General features: G+C 37.9%; 1 protein-coding gene across 1 annotated transcript in view; it reads right to left on the bottom strand.

Moving 5' to 3' along the window:
* LOC126299163 (solute carrier family 28 member 3-like) overlaps nucleotides 1-15,551 on the bottom strand; it is a 407,308-nt gene that overhangs the window by 91,042 nt on the left and 300,715 nt on the right. The window contains exons 8-10 of the mRNA XM_049990926.1: nucleotides 7,730-7,927; nucleotides 7,387-7,548; nucleotides 7,114-7,207 (exon numbers count right to left, since the gene is read on the bottom strand). Coding sequence (XP_049846883.1) covers nucleotides 7,114-7,207; nucleotides 7,387-7,548; nucleotides 7,730-7,927 — 454 coding nt within the window. The remainder of the gene's footprint in view (nucleotides 1-7,113; nucleotides 7,208-7,386; nucleotides 7,549-7,729; nucleotides 7,928-15,551) is intronic.

Genomic DNA, 15,551 nt, shown 5'->3' on the forward strand with positions numbered 1-15,551 from the left:
CGCTGCGGTCCGGTCCCAGGTCGACGGGCACGTGCACCTTCCGCCGACCACTGGCGACAACATCGATGTACTGTGGAGACCTAACGCCCCACGTGTTGAGCAATTCAGTGGTACGTCCACCTGGCCTCCCGCATGCCCACTATACGCCCTCGCTCAAAGTCTGTCAACTGCACATACGGTTTACGTCCACGCTGTCGCGGCATGCTACCAGTGTTAAAGACTACGATGGAGCTCCGTATGCCATGGCAAACTGGCTGACACTGACGGCGGCGGTGCACAAATGCTGCGCAGCTAGCGCCATTCGACGGCCAACACCGCGGTTCCTGGTGTGTCCGCTGTGCCGTGCGTGTGATCATTGCTTGTACAGCCCTCTCGCAGTGTCCGGGGCAAGTATGGTGGGTCTGACACACCGGTGTCAATGTGTTCTTTTTTCCATTTCCAGGAGTGTATTAACAGAATTACCTAATGTGCCATAACTCTTCTTCCTTATCATTATGTTGAGGAAAAGCAGACATCCATTTTCTTCCATCTCCATGGTGAATTTAATATTGTTGTGGATGTCATTCAGATGGTTAAGAAATTCTTGTAGATTTTCTTCTCCATGTGACCAAATCACGTATGTGGTAAAACACCTTCAGTTTAAGGTGTGGCGTTTCAAGATCTGTTACTTCAAAGTGTTCCACATATTGGTTTGCAAAACATGGCACCAAGGAGAATCCAATGGCCACTCCATCTATCTTTTGGTAGAATTTACTGCCTCATTGGAAGTGGAACAGTCCCCCTATGTCTTTGTCAAAGTGATCCCTTAGTAATGTCAAGGAGTCTTCAGGAGGCACCATTGTGAAGAGGGACGTGACATCAAAGCTGACCAGGATATCTCCTTTGTCCAGATGTGTCTCTTAAAGTATCTTCACAAACTCCATTGAATTTTTGACACGGTGAGGACAATGACCCATGAGAGACACCCTGGTCAGCTTTGATCTCATGTACTTCTTCACAACAGCACCTCTTGAGAACTCCTTGAATTACTAGGGGGCCACTTCCACAGAGACACAGTGGAACTGTTTTGCTACGCACTCCAATGTGGTGGTAAATTCTACCAACAGATAGATGGAGTGACCATGGGTTCCCTCTTGGTGCCATGTATCACAAACTTATACATGGAACACTTCAAAGAAACAGCTCTCAAAACAACGCACCTGAAACTCAAGGTGTTCTAGTGCTACGTAGATGACACATTCATGATTTGGCCAGATGAGGAAGAAAATCTACTATAGTATTTCTTAACTACCTCAACAGCATCCATAACAATATTAAATTCACAATGGAGGTGGAAGAAAATGGATGCCTGCATTTCCTCAACATAGTGATTAAGAAGAAGACTGATGACACATTAGGTCATTCTGTTTACAGGAAGAAGACACACAGTGACCTGTACCTTAAAGAAAGTAGCTGCTGCCATCCAGCACAATGCAAATCTGTGTTCACCACTTTGGGTAACAGAGCACATGACATATGCAACAAGGGAAGTCCACCTGTCGAACTGCAGCATGAGAAAAACCTTTCATGACAATGGCTATTCTGAAATGCAGATAAGATAGGCTTTTCAACAAAGCAAGAAGCAGAGACAAGATGTATGTGAAGAACACACTAAGCACTTGGTGTTCCTTCCGTATTCTGGGCTGTCCACAGCAAATATTGCCAGGATATTAGAAGAGAACAACATTAAAACCATCTTCTGTTCATTGTCCAAAAATCAAGAATTTGCTTGGCCCAGTGAAGGATGAGCTAGGAATGCAGACACCTGGAGTCTACAGCATCAGCTGTGAGTGCAGCAAATGGTACATTGGCCAGATTTTTTTATTACAGCATTGCTCACAACATGTAGGCACATTTGCTTAGGCCAAATGGAGAAATCCACAGTAGCATAACATAGTCTTAAGGAAAACCATATGTTTGATTTTGAAGAAACAAAGCTGCTGTGCAGGGCATATGGGTTCTGGGATTTGATCTTTAAAGAGACTGTGGAGATACAGGTCATTGACAACCTAGTCAATCAAGATAGCAGTTTCCAACTTAGCATCACATGGGATGTATAAATAACAAAAATATGACAAGAATGCTCCAATGTGAAACCAGCGATGACAGCAGATGGAATGGAAAGGCCTCACCAGGACATTACACCCGGACCTGTCAACTCAGGGAGCCCCCCCTCCCCCACATGTCGTGCCTCCCCCCCCCACCCTCCCCCATCCCACCCCACCCCACCACCACGCACCGCGCCACCCCTCCAGAGGCACACAATTGGTGTTGACAAGGCAGAGGAGCCTGCTGTCCAGAGGTTATAAAGAACTGGGCAGGACACAAATCCAACACTTCGCCTGAAGATGACAAGTAGAAAACTTGTTGAAACATTGCTACAGAACAGCACCTTGATTCGGCTGGTAAGCCAAGAACACTTCAACAATGGCCGCTTTGGCTCTGAAATTAACAATTTGATGATGATAATCAAAATAAATTGACATTCATACCCATGATACCATGGCATTAAACCAAGAGAGGAAAACCATCACAGAACATGGCTACTATTCTGCAGTGCAACACCAACAAAGGTAAGATAGAGTACCAAACAACAAAGAATCAGAGCTTTCTTCTAGCCACACAGAAAAATTAAAGAAATATTGTGACCTATTAAAGGTAATCTCAGCTTGAGAGTATGAGGGGCCTATAAAATTCCTTGCGAGTGTGGTAATGGCTACATGGGGCTGTCTATACAAACCATTGCTGATCAGTGTGTTGAAAAAAAATGGCTCTGAGCACTATAGGACTTAACTTCTGAGGTCATGAGTCCCCTAGAACTTAGAACTACTTAAACCTAACTAACCTAAGGACATCACACACATCCACACCTAAGGCAGGATTCGAACCTGTGAGTGTAGTGGTCACACGGTTCCTTACTACAGCGCCCAGAACCACTCGGCCACCCCAGCTGGCCCCTGTGTTGAACATCAGCATCACAGTAACTACAGGGGTTTTGAAAAATTAGCTGTGGCTAAGCACAGTCTAATAAATAAACAGGAGATTGTTTCAACACACAAGAATTCTGGTTCATGCTCCAAGTATTGGGACACTGTGATTAGAGAGATGTTGGAAATTAGACTATGTGATAATAACTTTAGTGGAGGATTGCTATACACTTCACATTGCATGAAAGTGTGCATATGATAAATAAAGATCACAGAGGAAAACTTAACATAGCTAATTGACTGCTAAGAGTTGTGGTACTGCATGTGACATGAAACAGCAAGTACAAATATAATCTATTACCATGCCAACCACTGTGACCGAGCAGTTCTAGGCGCTTCAGTATGGAACTGCGCTGCTGCTACAGTCGCAGGTTCAAATCCTGCATTGGGCATGGATGTGTGTGATGTCCTTAGGTTAGTTAGGTTTAAGTAGTTCTAAGTTTAGGGGACTGATGACCTCAGATGTTAAGTCCCATAGTGCTTAGAGCCATTTGAACAATTTCTATTGCCTCATAGGGTGCCACCTCAGCATGCAGATGCACCATCTCTGTTATGTAATTGAACCAGTCAGATGTCATTGTCTCAGCACAAAAGTGGGCTTCTCACAAGCTTTATAACAGTCTGACTTAGTGCCTTAAGATGATGATGATGATGATGATGATGATGATGATGATGATGGAGGTAGTCATTAAAAGCTGTGGATTTAGTTTGAATCTGACATGGTAAGTTAACTGAGAATCTTTTATCCAACATTGGAATGATAGGAAAAAGTAATCTAGATTTTCTATGACGATGTTCATGTAGAAACTGGTATGGAGATGCTCTGCCCATGCTACTGAAATATTAAAAGTGGCATCTAAAGAGGTAAGTTTTACATAATTTTGTAGCCAGTCATGTGTGGTTCATATTAACTGACATTACCTCTGCAATCGTGACTCGTAGCATAGACAATTTGTTCTCAAGCCTACAAAGCAAACATTTTCTCTTCAGTCTCTTCCATTTAGTCATTTACTTCTAAGTGAGGCATTTTCTGAACACCTTCCTTTGCATCCCTGATATGCACTATCCTAATCCATACTTACACCATACCTTCTCCCAACCCACTACCTGTTGAGCAAGATGGAACACATCTGATGTACCTGTCTAGCACATCCTACTCCAGTCCCATCACAGGCTTATTCTATCCTACCACAGGCAATGCCACCTGCAACAGCAGTCACCTCATATAACAGCTTTGATTTTTATGCAGGCATATCCATCAATGAGCTGTCCACGTGTATGAATGGCCAGTGTCACATTGTGGTAGAGTGCAGAGTTTACTACCTAGTGGCAAAATGTGCTGCTGAACACAACATACTCAATTTCAAAAGCTGCTCTTCCCCTTAGCACCAGCTACACTGAACTACATAGACTGAAGTTGTCCTCACAACATATCCTTCGATATAGTAATCCTCATGACCTCAATCTCCACTATCGTGGGCATCATTTACGATGGCGGCCAAGTTTAGGTTTGTTCTGTGCATCACAAAACACAGTCAGACAATGAACAGAGAATGATGTTTCCAGAGCTCAATTGCAGTGCAGAGCACGTATGAGTGTCTTCAGTTTTAGAAACGTTCAGTCATAAATAAAGTAATTGAACAAAAGCAATGTCTTGATAGCAGACTTTTTTTATATAAAGTTTGGAAAAAAGCATTTTTTATACCAGTTGCTTCATATTCTATTAATTAATTAAACCAAACAAGCAATAAGCCTCCTAGTTCAGGTGACAGCAAGGAAAGGTTTTTGTATCATTCTCACAAACCAGTTTTTTACAATAAAGAACAGCAATAATTGTTTATTTCCTATTGTACTTTGACAAAACGTCAGTAATTCATAGTCCTACCAACAGTGTTTGTCGGTATTTTGCGTGTTGTTTTCTAGTCCTCCAGGATTTCAGTTGAATGACGAGCTGCATTAGCGTAATGATTAAGGTGTTTGCTGCTAAGTGCAAGGGTCAGAGTTCAAACCCTGTTCTTAATATTTTCTTTATTTAAAAACAGTATTGAAGTGTCTTATGTCATGAATTTTATTCGTTTGAATGTAATTTTTTGAAATTTCTAATGCTTTGTCTCTTCATTATAATCATAATAAGTTTTGGTTTTTCTAATTTTGTCCTCCAGTATTTCTTTTCACAGCAATTAAAAACAATGAAAAGGCACACATACAATATTCATGTTATCTGTTTTGTTTGTATATCTTCTCTTCTGCAGTCGCTGTTTTACTATTCACATTGACATAAATTCTTTTGCAAGAGTATTAAAAGTATTATTTAGAGCAGAATTTCAGCTCGAACATTGCCGACCTACTTGATTGTCTGACACAATTCTTTGCTTTGCTGCTTTGGCAACATCACATTCAATGTTTTCGTCTACCTATGTTTTGGTAAGTATTTGCTGTCCATTGTGCCAAACACAAATTGTTTGCGCACTGCACCTCACTCACAATATATTTTAGTTTCTATGTTTTATTATGTGCACAATTCAGTTTTGTGTGCTTTGCCAACTTTTTTTTAATCAGAACATTTTAGAAAAAAGCAAAATGACTGGTATAAATAAAAGTTTTATTACAGTCGCGAAAGACGGAATATTTCTCAATATTACATATGACACCTATCTGGTACTTATATTAAATGAGATATTGTTATACAGGAAATTTTATATGAAACTTAGGTACCTTCTCCACATTTCATTCTCAACATTGTGGCAACTAAAATCGACCATACGGAAAGTATACGCTATGGACTTTTACCTCTGCAAACTCTTTAAAATTTCGTGCAATGGTTTACTACATTTAATGCTGCACAATAACTGTCCTGAACATTGAAACAAAATCATTTATGGGGGGAAGGTATCAGTCAAGAAGATGTGTAAAAATCAAATTTTTGGGCCAAATAGTTTTTGTGAAATGAATGATAAGTGTGTCAAAGCAGTTGGAACACCATATGTCTGCACAGGGGAGCAGTGCAGTGATGACAAAATCACGCACAGCGCGGAATGCAAGGAGCACAACTCTGTAGCAGCGAAAGGGTTAATGGGGCCATGGTGGCTTTACTTCATAAACTGCGCGTAAGTTTGCGAACTGTACTATACTATGGTGCTGCTTCTCTTGGCGTGTGCGTCGTTTGCAACTGGCAATGCCTCTATTATTCAGTGAGCTGTTACCAGCAAAGACACCTTGAATCATTGAAATGTTGAATAAATAACCAGAATTTTACTTAACTGATTTCAGGAGGCCTTTAGCAGTGTAGTATTCCACATTTACATGAGGAGAATATACCACCTATTCTACATGAGTCAACAAATTAAAATATTTTCATCACAAATAAAATGTGATGTCAAGTATAATGATATCAAGGAACATCCAGCTGGGTGCCATTACTGTAATCAAGTCAGGTAGCACTGATTTTCCTTTTTCAGTTAACCAAACAAAAAAAGGCAATATGCAGAGGTCAGTCACCAAATGAGATGATGATGATAAAAATAGTAATAGAGATCAGTCAGTTTCATTTTATAGTTCTTATCTCACCAACCACTGCATATACAGTAATTCATAAAGTCAGTTGTAGTAGTTGATGTATGTTCATCCTGTCTGCAGTAATTTGTCTACTCATTAAAACCATATATTGCAGTTTGAATGTTATCAGCTCTTCATTTTCAGAAGCCAAAGTTTAAGTTTTAAAAATAGAAATGGCCTAAATTCAATTACTGAAAGCAAATACTAATGAGGTATTTTCAAGAAAAATAAAAGAGGAAGTCCACATTAAAATCCCTTGTAGCATTTGGCAAGTTAAATGAAAGTTCAGATATCAAAATATGAGAGGCATAAGATCAAATGAGGAAATGAGAGGTGTCCATCACCATCACAACAGCAAATGCTGCATGGAAGTATTAATGATAAACAACTAAAAATGTTATTTAATATGCCTGTTTTTCAAAATTGATGATATTAATTCATTTTCGAAATAAATATGAATATAGATGTCATTGTTTTTATGTAGAGGCAGTGTATAGACATAAAGTATTAGGATTAAAGTAATTCTATATACCTGCAACTGTTGCAAATCCAGATGCCATGATAGTATGAATTTCTGATTTGGTAAGATCTTTAATATATGGCTTGATGAGCAGTGGAGACTCAGACTGAAAAATATGTCACATGTAAGCCATACAAGAACAATAAATTTGACATCTTAGAGTAGAACATCTATTCTTTTTATTACTTACATCATTGTAACATAACAAACAAAATAAAATGAAGATGAGGTATTTTTCCTTTAGTAGAGTAGACATACATGCTTAAAGTCAATGAAGTTACTCACCTGACCTAGAAATATGCTAGCGGCAGCATTTACGGACTCACAGACAGTTGTTCCCATACTTAATTGCAACAGCCAACCTAATTTTAGAACTATCCATTGCATTACTCCAAGATGGTAAAAAATTGATACCATGAAGCTGAAGAAATATATAACAGAAAGAACCTAAAACAAAATACGAAAAAAACTAATAATCCTTTTTCAGTAGCACAAATCTCTTTTATTTCATTAATATTATTATCTGAGCAGTGATAATTAATAGTGAAAAATGTAGTGTTGTTTCTCATGATTATTATATGTGAATCAGATGCCTTTACGTAAAATAATAACTAACAAATGCATTTACCTGAAAAGCAAATACTGCTTTCTCAATAACAAGGAAGTCACCATAAACAAATATTGAACCGTCATAAGAATATTGAAGGAAAGTAGTAACTTTATCACCTATGCATTTGAAGATATTTCTTCCAACATCCCAACGCAAGGTAATCAAGCCAAATACAAATTGTAGGTATAAGCCCCACAACACTGGGTGCCAATCTATCTGAAAAACAAAATGTAGATTTAAATGGTCCCACTGCCCTTACATATACTCATAGATTATAACAAATATGATAACTGCAGTTCAAACATGTTGGTGGAGCAATCAATTGTAATCAGAGGATACTAGTACTGATGGAAATGACTGGAGCATGGAATGAAGGAGGCATGTTAATACATTTCCAAACTTGACTTTATGTTACAAATAGTGTACCTGGAGAAAAGTTTAGGTCTTTACAGATGGACTATACAAATGGAAAGATAAATACAGTTAAAGGAAAAAAAGTCACACTCAAATATGGACTCTAGATTGAACAGCAATAAAAAAGTAATAATTCCTGACAAGAAGAGCATCACAAGCAGCAGTTTCTGAGACAAATGCATGTTGTGCTAATGAGTATAGTCAGTATCACCAGAAATGATTGATTTGTAATCCACTTGTCATCTTGAAAGTGAAATGTAGTATGAAGCTCGAAGTGAAGAGCTCCATGGCTTTGAGTTTTCTGCACTTTTAAATCATCTTAGTATAGGGAGATTACCTTTCTGATGATTTCATGTCAACTGCAAGTTTCCAGCACATAGGCTCACACAAATCTCTGAGAGTTGATGATTAGGTGGACGCTTCTTAGATAACTCACATTTCCGGAATGTAGTGTAAAGTTTAAGTTGTTGTTTCATAGACTTTGCACTGTTGTTTTTGTTTACATACAGTTGTGTACAGGTCAGATTTGTCGAATCATATTATCATGTTTATCTGTAATTTAAATGCCTTATTCTTAATAAAGTATTACATTTATCTTGAGTAAAAATTGCTTGACCTGTCATAGAATTGTTAGGTTGGGGCTTAGGTGTGACGGGTGCTGTAGTTTTTTCCATGTGGGTGACTGTAGTGGCATGGGAGAAGGGGAAGTAAATGCGACTCATCAGTGGTTTTGTAGGATATGTAGGAGAGATAGGAAGATACTAGAACTGGAGGGAAAATTGCTACCCTTCAGGCTGAGCTAGACAAGGCCAGGGGAGATCTTGACAGGTTAAGTAGGGAGAAGGGTAAAGAGAGGTGGGAAGTGGTGACAGGCAACAGTAGGAAAAGCGCTAGAACTTTGTCTGACAACTTCGTTGTGAATGTGGAAAATAGATTTGACCTCTTGCTTCAGTTAGAAGTTTGTGAGCCTCAAGCAGTTGCAGGTGTAGACAGGGCACAACAAACTTTCACCAGTAAATTGAAAAGTAAGAATGTAGGGAAATGAGTAAAGAGAAAGAAAGTGTTGTTATTAGTTAGTTTTAGGGTCACTTTGCAAAAATTTCACTAAGGAAGACACCATAATTACAGTGGGTGGGCCAGGTAATAGTATTGACTAGTATTGACAGAGATCCTGGGCACAGTATAGAGTGTGACCTGGCAAAGATTGCATCAGCACTGAAGCATGCAAGTGTTGAGTTTGTATCTGTTCTTGGGCACCATGACCGAACTCATTTGAACTCTTCTGTCAGGAGGGTTAATTTAGAGTTGGAACTGATGCTTATGTTGGGTGCAGGGTCACACATTGGTGTGGTTACTGTTGATTCTCTCAATAGGTGGGATTATACTATGCATGGCCTTCACCTCAACAGGAAAGGGAAGGGTAAACTGGCAGGAAACATGGCAGGAAAGTTAAAGGGAACTACCATGAGTGACAAAATACCAGTGGTTATGGGGTTCAGAAAAGACCTTTTTTAGAGTAGGGAGGACAGAAAGAAACCAAGTTTTAAGAGAGGTTAGGATGGAGACAAATCTTCAGTTTGAGAAAGAAACCAAAAAATATAATTCTAGATTATTACATCAGTATAAACAGCTGTTGGTTAAGAATTTCCAACAATCAGCAGAAATTTCAACTCTACCCACTTTTAATTCAGCCAATGTGAAATGTCAGCTATCTTTATTGCATCAAAATATTCAAGGACTGTGAAATAAAATTAATAAATTAATTATCTGTGTAGATAAATTAGAGTCCTCAAACACAGCTGTCATAATTTGCCTCTCTGAACACCATGCAACCACAGGTATACAACTTTTAAGTGTTATGGGATTTAGGTTAGCATCTCACTTTTGTAGGGCAGAAATGAAGAAAGGAGGAGTTGCCACATTCATTAGGAACCATCATAAATTTAAGAACACAGACATTCATAAATTTTGCCCAGAACAGCATATGGTAGCATGTGCAACAGAAGTAGTATGTCATAAAAAATCATTCATGATTTTAAGTGTATATCAAGCACTTGCAGGTAACTTTAATCTGTTCATAAACCATCTTGAAGCTGTACTGGCCCATTTAACAACCAAAAACAAAGAAATAGTGGTTGTTGATTACTTCAATGAAGAGTTTCTTAAACACTCTCCCAATAAGAACTTATTTGAGTTAATAACACTATCATTCGATGTAATTCCCACTGTAAAGTCCCCAACTAGGGTAGCCAATTGCTCGCAAACAGCCATTGATAATATCTTTACAGAAAAGTCCAATGAACAAAATTATATCGCAAAACCAATGCTCAATGGTCTCTCAGACCATGACATGCAGTTCCTTCTGTTAAATGTTAATACTGAACAGGATATAAAATCTGTTAAATCTGAACTTAAGAGGGTAATCAATAAGCCAAAAATTGATTATTTTAAGACACTCCTTAGAGACATTCACTGGAGTGATGTTTACAGTGCTCATGGCAAGAATGAAAAATATAACACATTTGCTAATAAGGTGCTTACCTTATTTGAACACTGTTTTCCCCCAAAACTAACCAAGGTCAGAGCAAAATCTACAAAGACACCATGAATTACTCAGGGAATAGAGGTATCTTGTAAAACAAAAGAAAACTGTATCTGTCAATCCAAAACTGTTCTGATGCTGATGCTATAGCACATTACAAGAAACACTGCAAAATATTAAAGACTGCAATATGGACATCAAAGCACATATATTACAAGAAGAAGATAATCATATCAGATAACAAATTAAAGAGAGTATTGGATACAGTGGTGGAGGAAACCGGTAGAGCCAGACACGAAGAGGGCCAAACAGCATTAAAAGTAAGTAATACATTAGTGTCAGATGTGTATAGTGTTGCAGAACTTCTTAACAAACATTTTATAACTGTTACTGAAAAGATGTGGTTGTCAGCTTCTGTAGCTGCTGCCATGGGATACCTCATACCAGACATTTCAAGTAACTTCCATAATATGAATTTGACCCTCACTACTGCAGTAGAAGTAATGTCCATCATACAATCTTTAAAATCAAAAGCACCTACTGGGTATGATGAAATATCAACAAAGTTAACTAAAGAATGTGATTCTGAGTTAAGTAACATATAAGCTATCTGTGTAACCAGTCATTTATCAGTGGAATATTTCCTGAATAATTGAAATATGCTGAAGTTAAGTCACTGTTTAAGAATAGTGTCAAAATTTCTGCCCAATTTCACTTTTGCCAGAATTCTCAAACATTTTAGAAAAGGTAATGTACAATTTGCTTTACAACACCTTATCACAAATAACATACTGTCAAAGTCACAGTTCATATTTCTAAAGAGGTCTGATATTGAGAAGGCTATCTACACTTACAGTGAAAATGTACTTAATTAATTAGACAGAAAATTACAGGCAACTGGAATATTTTGTGGTCTGTCAAAGCTGTTTGACTAGGTGTAAATCACAATATCCTTTTAAGTAAATTCGAATATTATGGTGTAACAGGAAATGCTGCAAAATGGTTCAAATCTTATATCTCTGGCAGGAAACAAAGTGTGTTATTAGGAAAGACACATGTATTAAGCTATCACGCATCACCCAGCTGGGAACTAACAACTTGTGGGGTCCCACATGGTTCCATCTTAGGGCCCTTACTTTTTCTCATGTATATCAATGACCTTTCATCAGTAACACAACCATATGCCAAATTTGTTTCGTTTGAAGAAGATAGAAACAGTTCAATAAATAGCAAATCAAGAGTAGTCTTAGAAAGATCAGCTTATAAAATATTTGTGGACATTGATCACTGGTTCCTAACCAATTCTTTGTCACTACACTTTCAAAAAAACACTACTTGCAGTTCAGAACTTGTAAGGGGTGTCCCACGAGTATATGCCTGACATATGATGACAAGCAGACAGAAGAAGCAGGCAGTGTTGAATTTTTGGGATTTCAGCTTGATAATAAATTCATCTGGGAGGAGCCCACCACAGAACTGCTGAAGAATCTAAACAAATCTCTATTTGCAATGCAAATTGTGTCAGACATAGGGTTAATAAAAATTAAAAAGCTGGCATATTATGCTTATTTTCACTCCATAATGCCATATGGCATTATTTTTTGGGGTTATTCATCAAGCCCAGCTAAAGTTTTCCAGGCACAAAAATGTTGGTGTGAACTCAAGAACATCCTGCAGAGGCCTGTTTAGGGAACTAGGGATACTAACTACTGCTTCCCAATATATTTATTCCTTAATGAAATTTGTCATTAAAAGTACATCATTTTTTTTTCAAACCAATAGTTCAGTTCATGGAATCAATACTAGAAATAAGAATAATCTTCACAAAGATTTAAAGTCACTTACTCTTATACGAAAAGGTGTGCATCATTCAGGAACACACACTTTCAGTAACAGCCATAAAAAGCTTAACAACCAATGAAATTCAGTTTAAGAGAAGCCTAAAGGATTTATTGGTGGCCAACTAGTATTCCATTAATGAATTACTCAGTAGAACCATATAGTCTAACTTCTGCACCATTTCAGTACACTAATGTGTTCATTGTAAATAAAAAGTATATTATAAAAACTTTTTTTAAACTTTAAATTCAGTGCATTATTGCAATTTTAGTAAACAAATGTTGTAAAATTGTCCTTTCATGTAGTGCTTATTTAAAAAAAAAAAAAAAAAAAAAAAAAAAAAAAACGGAGAAATTATTCCGCTTGGGACCTGTGGAAGGTAGATTAGCTTATTTGTTTTAGTTGTAAATATTTGTCATGTATTATTGTTTTTCTGATATGTTCTAGGCCTACATCCTGGAGGACCTCCTCACTATGGATCAACTGGAATGAAAGTAAATCTAATCTAATCTTCGTAACAATGCAGGCTAGTTCAAATCAACAGTAGTACTTTTCTTATATGAGATATGCTAACACACAAGATGAAACTGGTCTTCATCATGATCTTCATGAATATTTTACTTTAAACAGGAGCTATATTATCTCCCAATGAGTAATTTGCTTTGCTCAGTTAACAATGATGTTATTCCTGTAAGCTGACAAGTATTTATCATTAAGCATAAACTATGAAATATTTGTAGTTGGCCATTTCCTCCTATTGAGTGGCCTATAAACTACTTTTGTACCCTCTATTACAATGGTTCTATGTTATAAGTAACAGGACAGCATAACACTAACATCATTCACATCAGAGATCCCTATTCACTGCCTGAGAAATTTTTAAAAATGCTAGTGTTTGTGTCAATGTTTTTTAAATTTCATTTTTGACAATTTTACTAGTATTATGGGGGTGTCCCGGGAGGAGTGGCCAATATTCAGATATATCACAAGAACAATCATTTCAAGCAAAAAGCTTCTTATAGACACATTTCCTATTCTGAATGATTACCAAGCCAGAACACATTTAATGTACATTGTTATTTACTTTTTTGCGTTATTCAATACACTGTCAGATAACAAATGTACAACAGTTATTAATATGTGTATTATAAAGTATCAATTGAAAAATATGTACTTTTAACAGATGCGCCTATTAGCATTATTGTACACATCATATTACAGTTATTGTACAGTTCACAATGAAAGTTCAAATATCCCACCACCAATATCAGCACATACTTGCACTCTTGTGGAAACATGTTGTTTTTTTTCCGAATGTCTCTGCATGTCCCCTAATGAAAGCAGCAGAATCCATGGTTTGACCAAAGATTCAAATGGTTCAAATGGCTCTGAGCACTATGGGACTTAACAGCTGAGATCATCAGTCCCCTAGAACTTAGAACTACTTAAACCTAACTAACCTAAGGACATCACACACATCCATGCCTAAGGCACGATTCGAACCTGCGACCGTAGCAGTCGTGCGGATCCAGACTGAAGCGCCTAGAACTGCACGGCCACCGCGGCTGGCTTTGACCAGAGAGTTCATCCCTTTGTGCATCTCAACCTTCATCCAAATCCATAAACAAAACTCTAATGATGTAAGGTCTGGTGATCTTGGTTGTCAGTAAGGTGCACTACTTTGACCAACCCAGCAATTAGAGTAAGTGCATTGAGATGTGCCCTGACATATCTGGTAAAATGCAGAGGGGCTCCATCATGCTGGAAGAACACTGCAGTCCATGTGGACAAAGGAATGTCCTCATGGTGTTCACCAAAAGAAAAGAAGAATTACAATATAACTTTAAAGAAGGTGAGTGGGAAAGACACATATGTCCACGTCACTACCCCAAAAATAAATGTACATTAAATGTGTTTTATCTGAGGAGCCACTGCAATAGAACATATATCCATCTGGGGTTTCTTGCTTCAAATGAGCATTCCTGTCATTTCTCTGAATATGTCCAGTCCATCTGGGACACACTGCATGAAAAGGAAAGATGCTGAATATCACAGACAGTATGAAATATAAACACCATATTTTACAGATATTTAAGTACTGAAATTGCTTAATCTCATCTATTAAACTGCTCTGCGTGGTTTATTAGTACTCCCAAAAATAAATCACATCTGGTCTCACCATGGATTTTTGAGTCTACATTTTAACCCAGCATTCCCTTATCAATTATGTGGAAATTCCATGGAAGCAACACGTTTTGGATTTCATGTTAAACTGTGGATGGATAGCTGGAGTATGTCAGGGACACGCACCTGCTGAAGTGGTATTCAAGTGAAAGATTTGCAACAGGCTATTAAGCCAGGACGGTTTGCCAGATCTGGATTAGATACTCGTGGTGGATTAATGGCTGTGGCTGGTGCACTGGCCAGCCAGAGTGTGGTTTTTGGGTGGTTTCCCATACACCTTTAGGCAAGTGTTGGGCTGGTTCCCACATTCCACCTCAGAAAATACAATATACAAACACTTAAAATACAATCTCACTCAGGGCTAAGTTCACGCAGTTCACACTCTGATGGCACACAAGACTTTCCTCTAACTAGGTAACTGACAATTATAGCAACAGGAAGGGAATTTAGCTGTAAAGTTAAACAAAATAAATTTGTCAAAACTTCAGTTCAGTAGAGCCCACATTAGATGGATTAAATGCCAATGGAAAGAAAAAGAAAGATGGCATTATCCCTGTATAGTTTGTGTTTTTGTGCTGAAATACACCATCTGTGCGGATGTAAATCTTTATAAATGCAGTTTCTCTGTGACAAGTAGAATGCCCATCAGAGTGCAGTACTCTTGATCATGTTTAGTGTTGTTACAGGCCTGGTAGTATATATAAGGGGCATAAACAGTGGAAGATGATGAGTAATCAGTGTGAAGGACATTTAGGTGCCACAGACCCATTTCAGACAGCACTGTCAGCACCTGACAGAATTTGAAAGGCGGCTCACTATGGGTCACCATTTAGCTGGCTGGTAGAAACATGCAAATCCAGA

This window comes from Schistocerca gregaria, chromosome X, assembly GCF_023897955.1.
Source record: "Schistocerca gregaria isolate iqSchGreg1 chromosome X, iqSchGreg1.2, whole genome shotgun sequence".
NCBI classification, from domain to species: domain Eukaryota; kingdom Metazoa; phylum Arthropoda; class Insecta; order Orthoptera; family Acrididae; genus Schistocerca; species Schistocerca gregaria.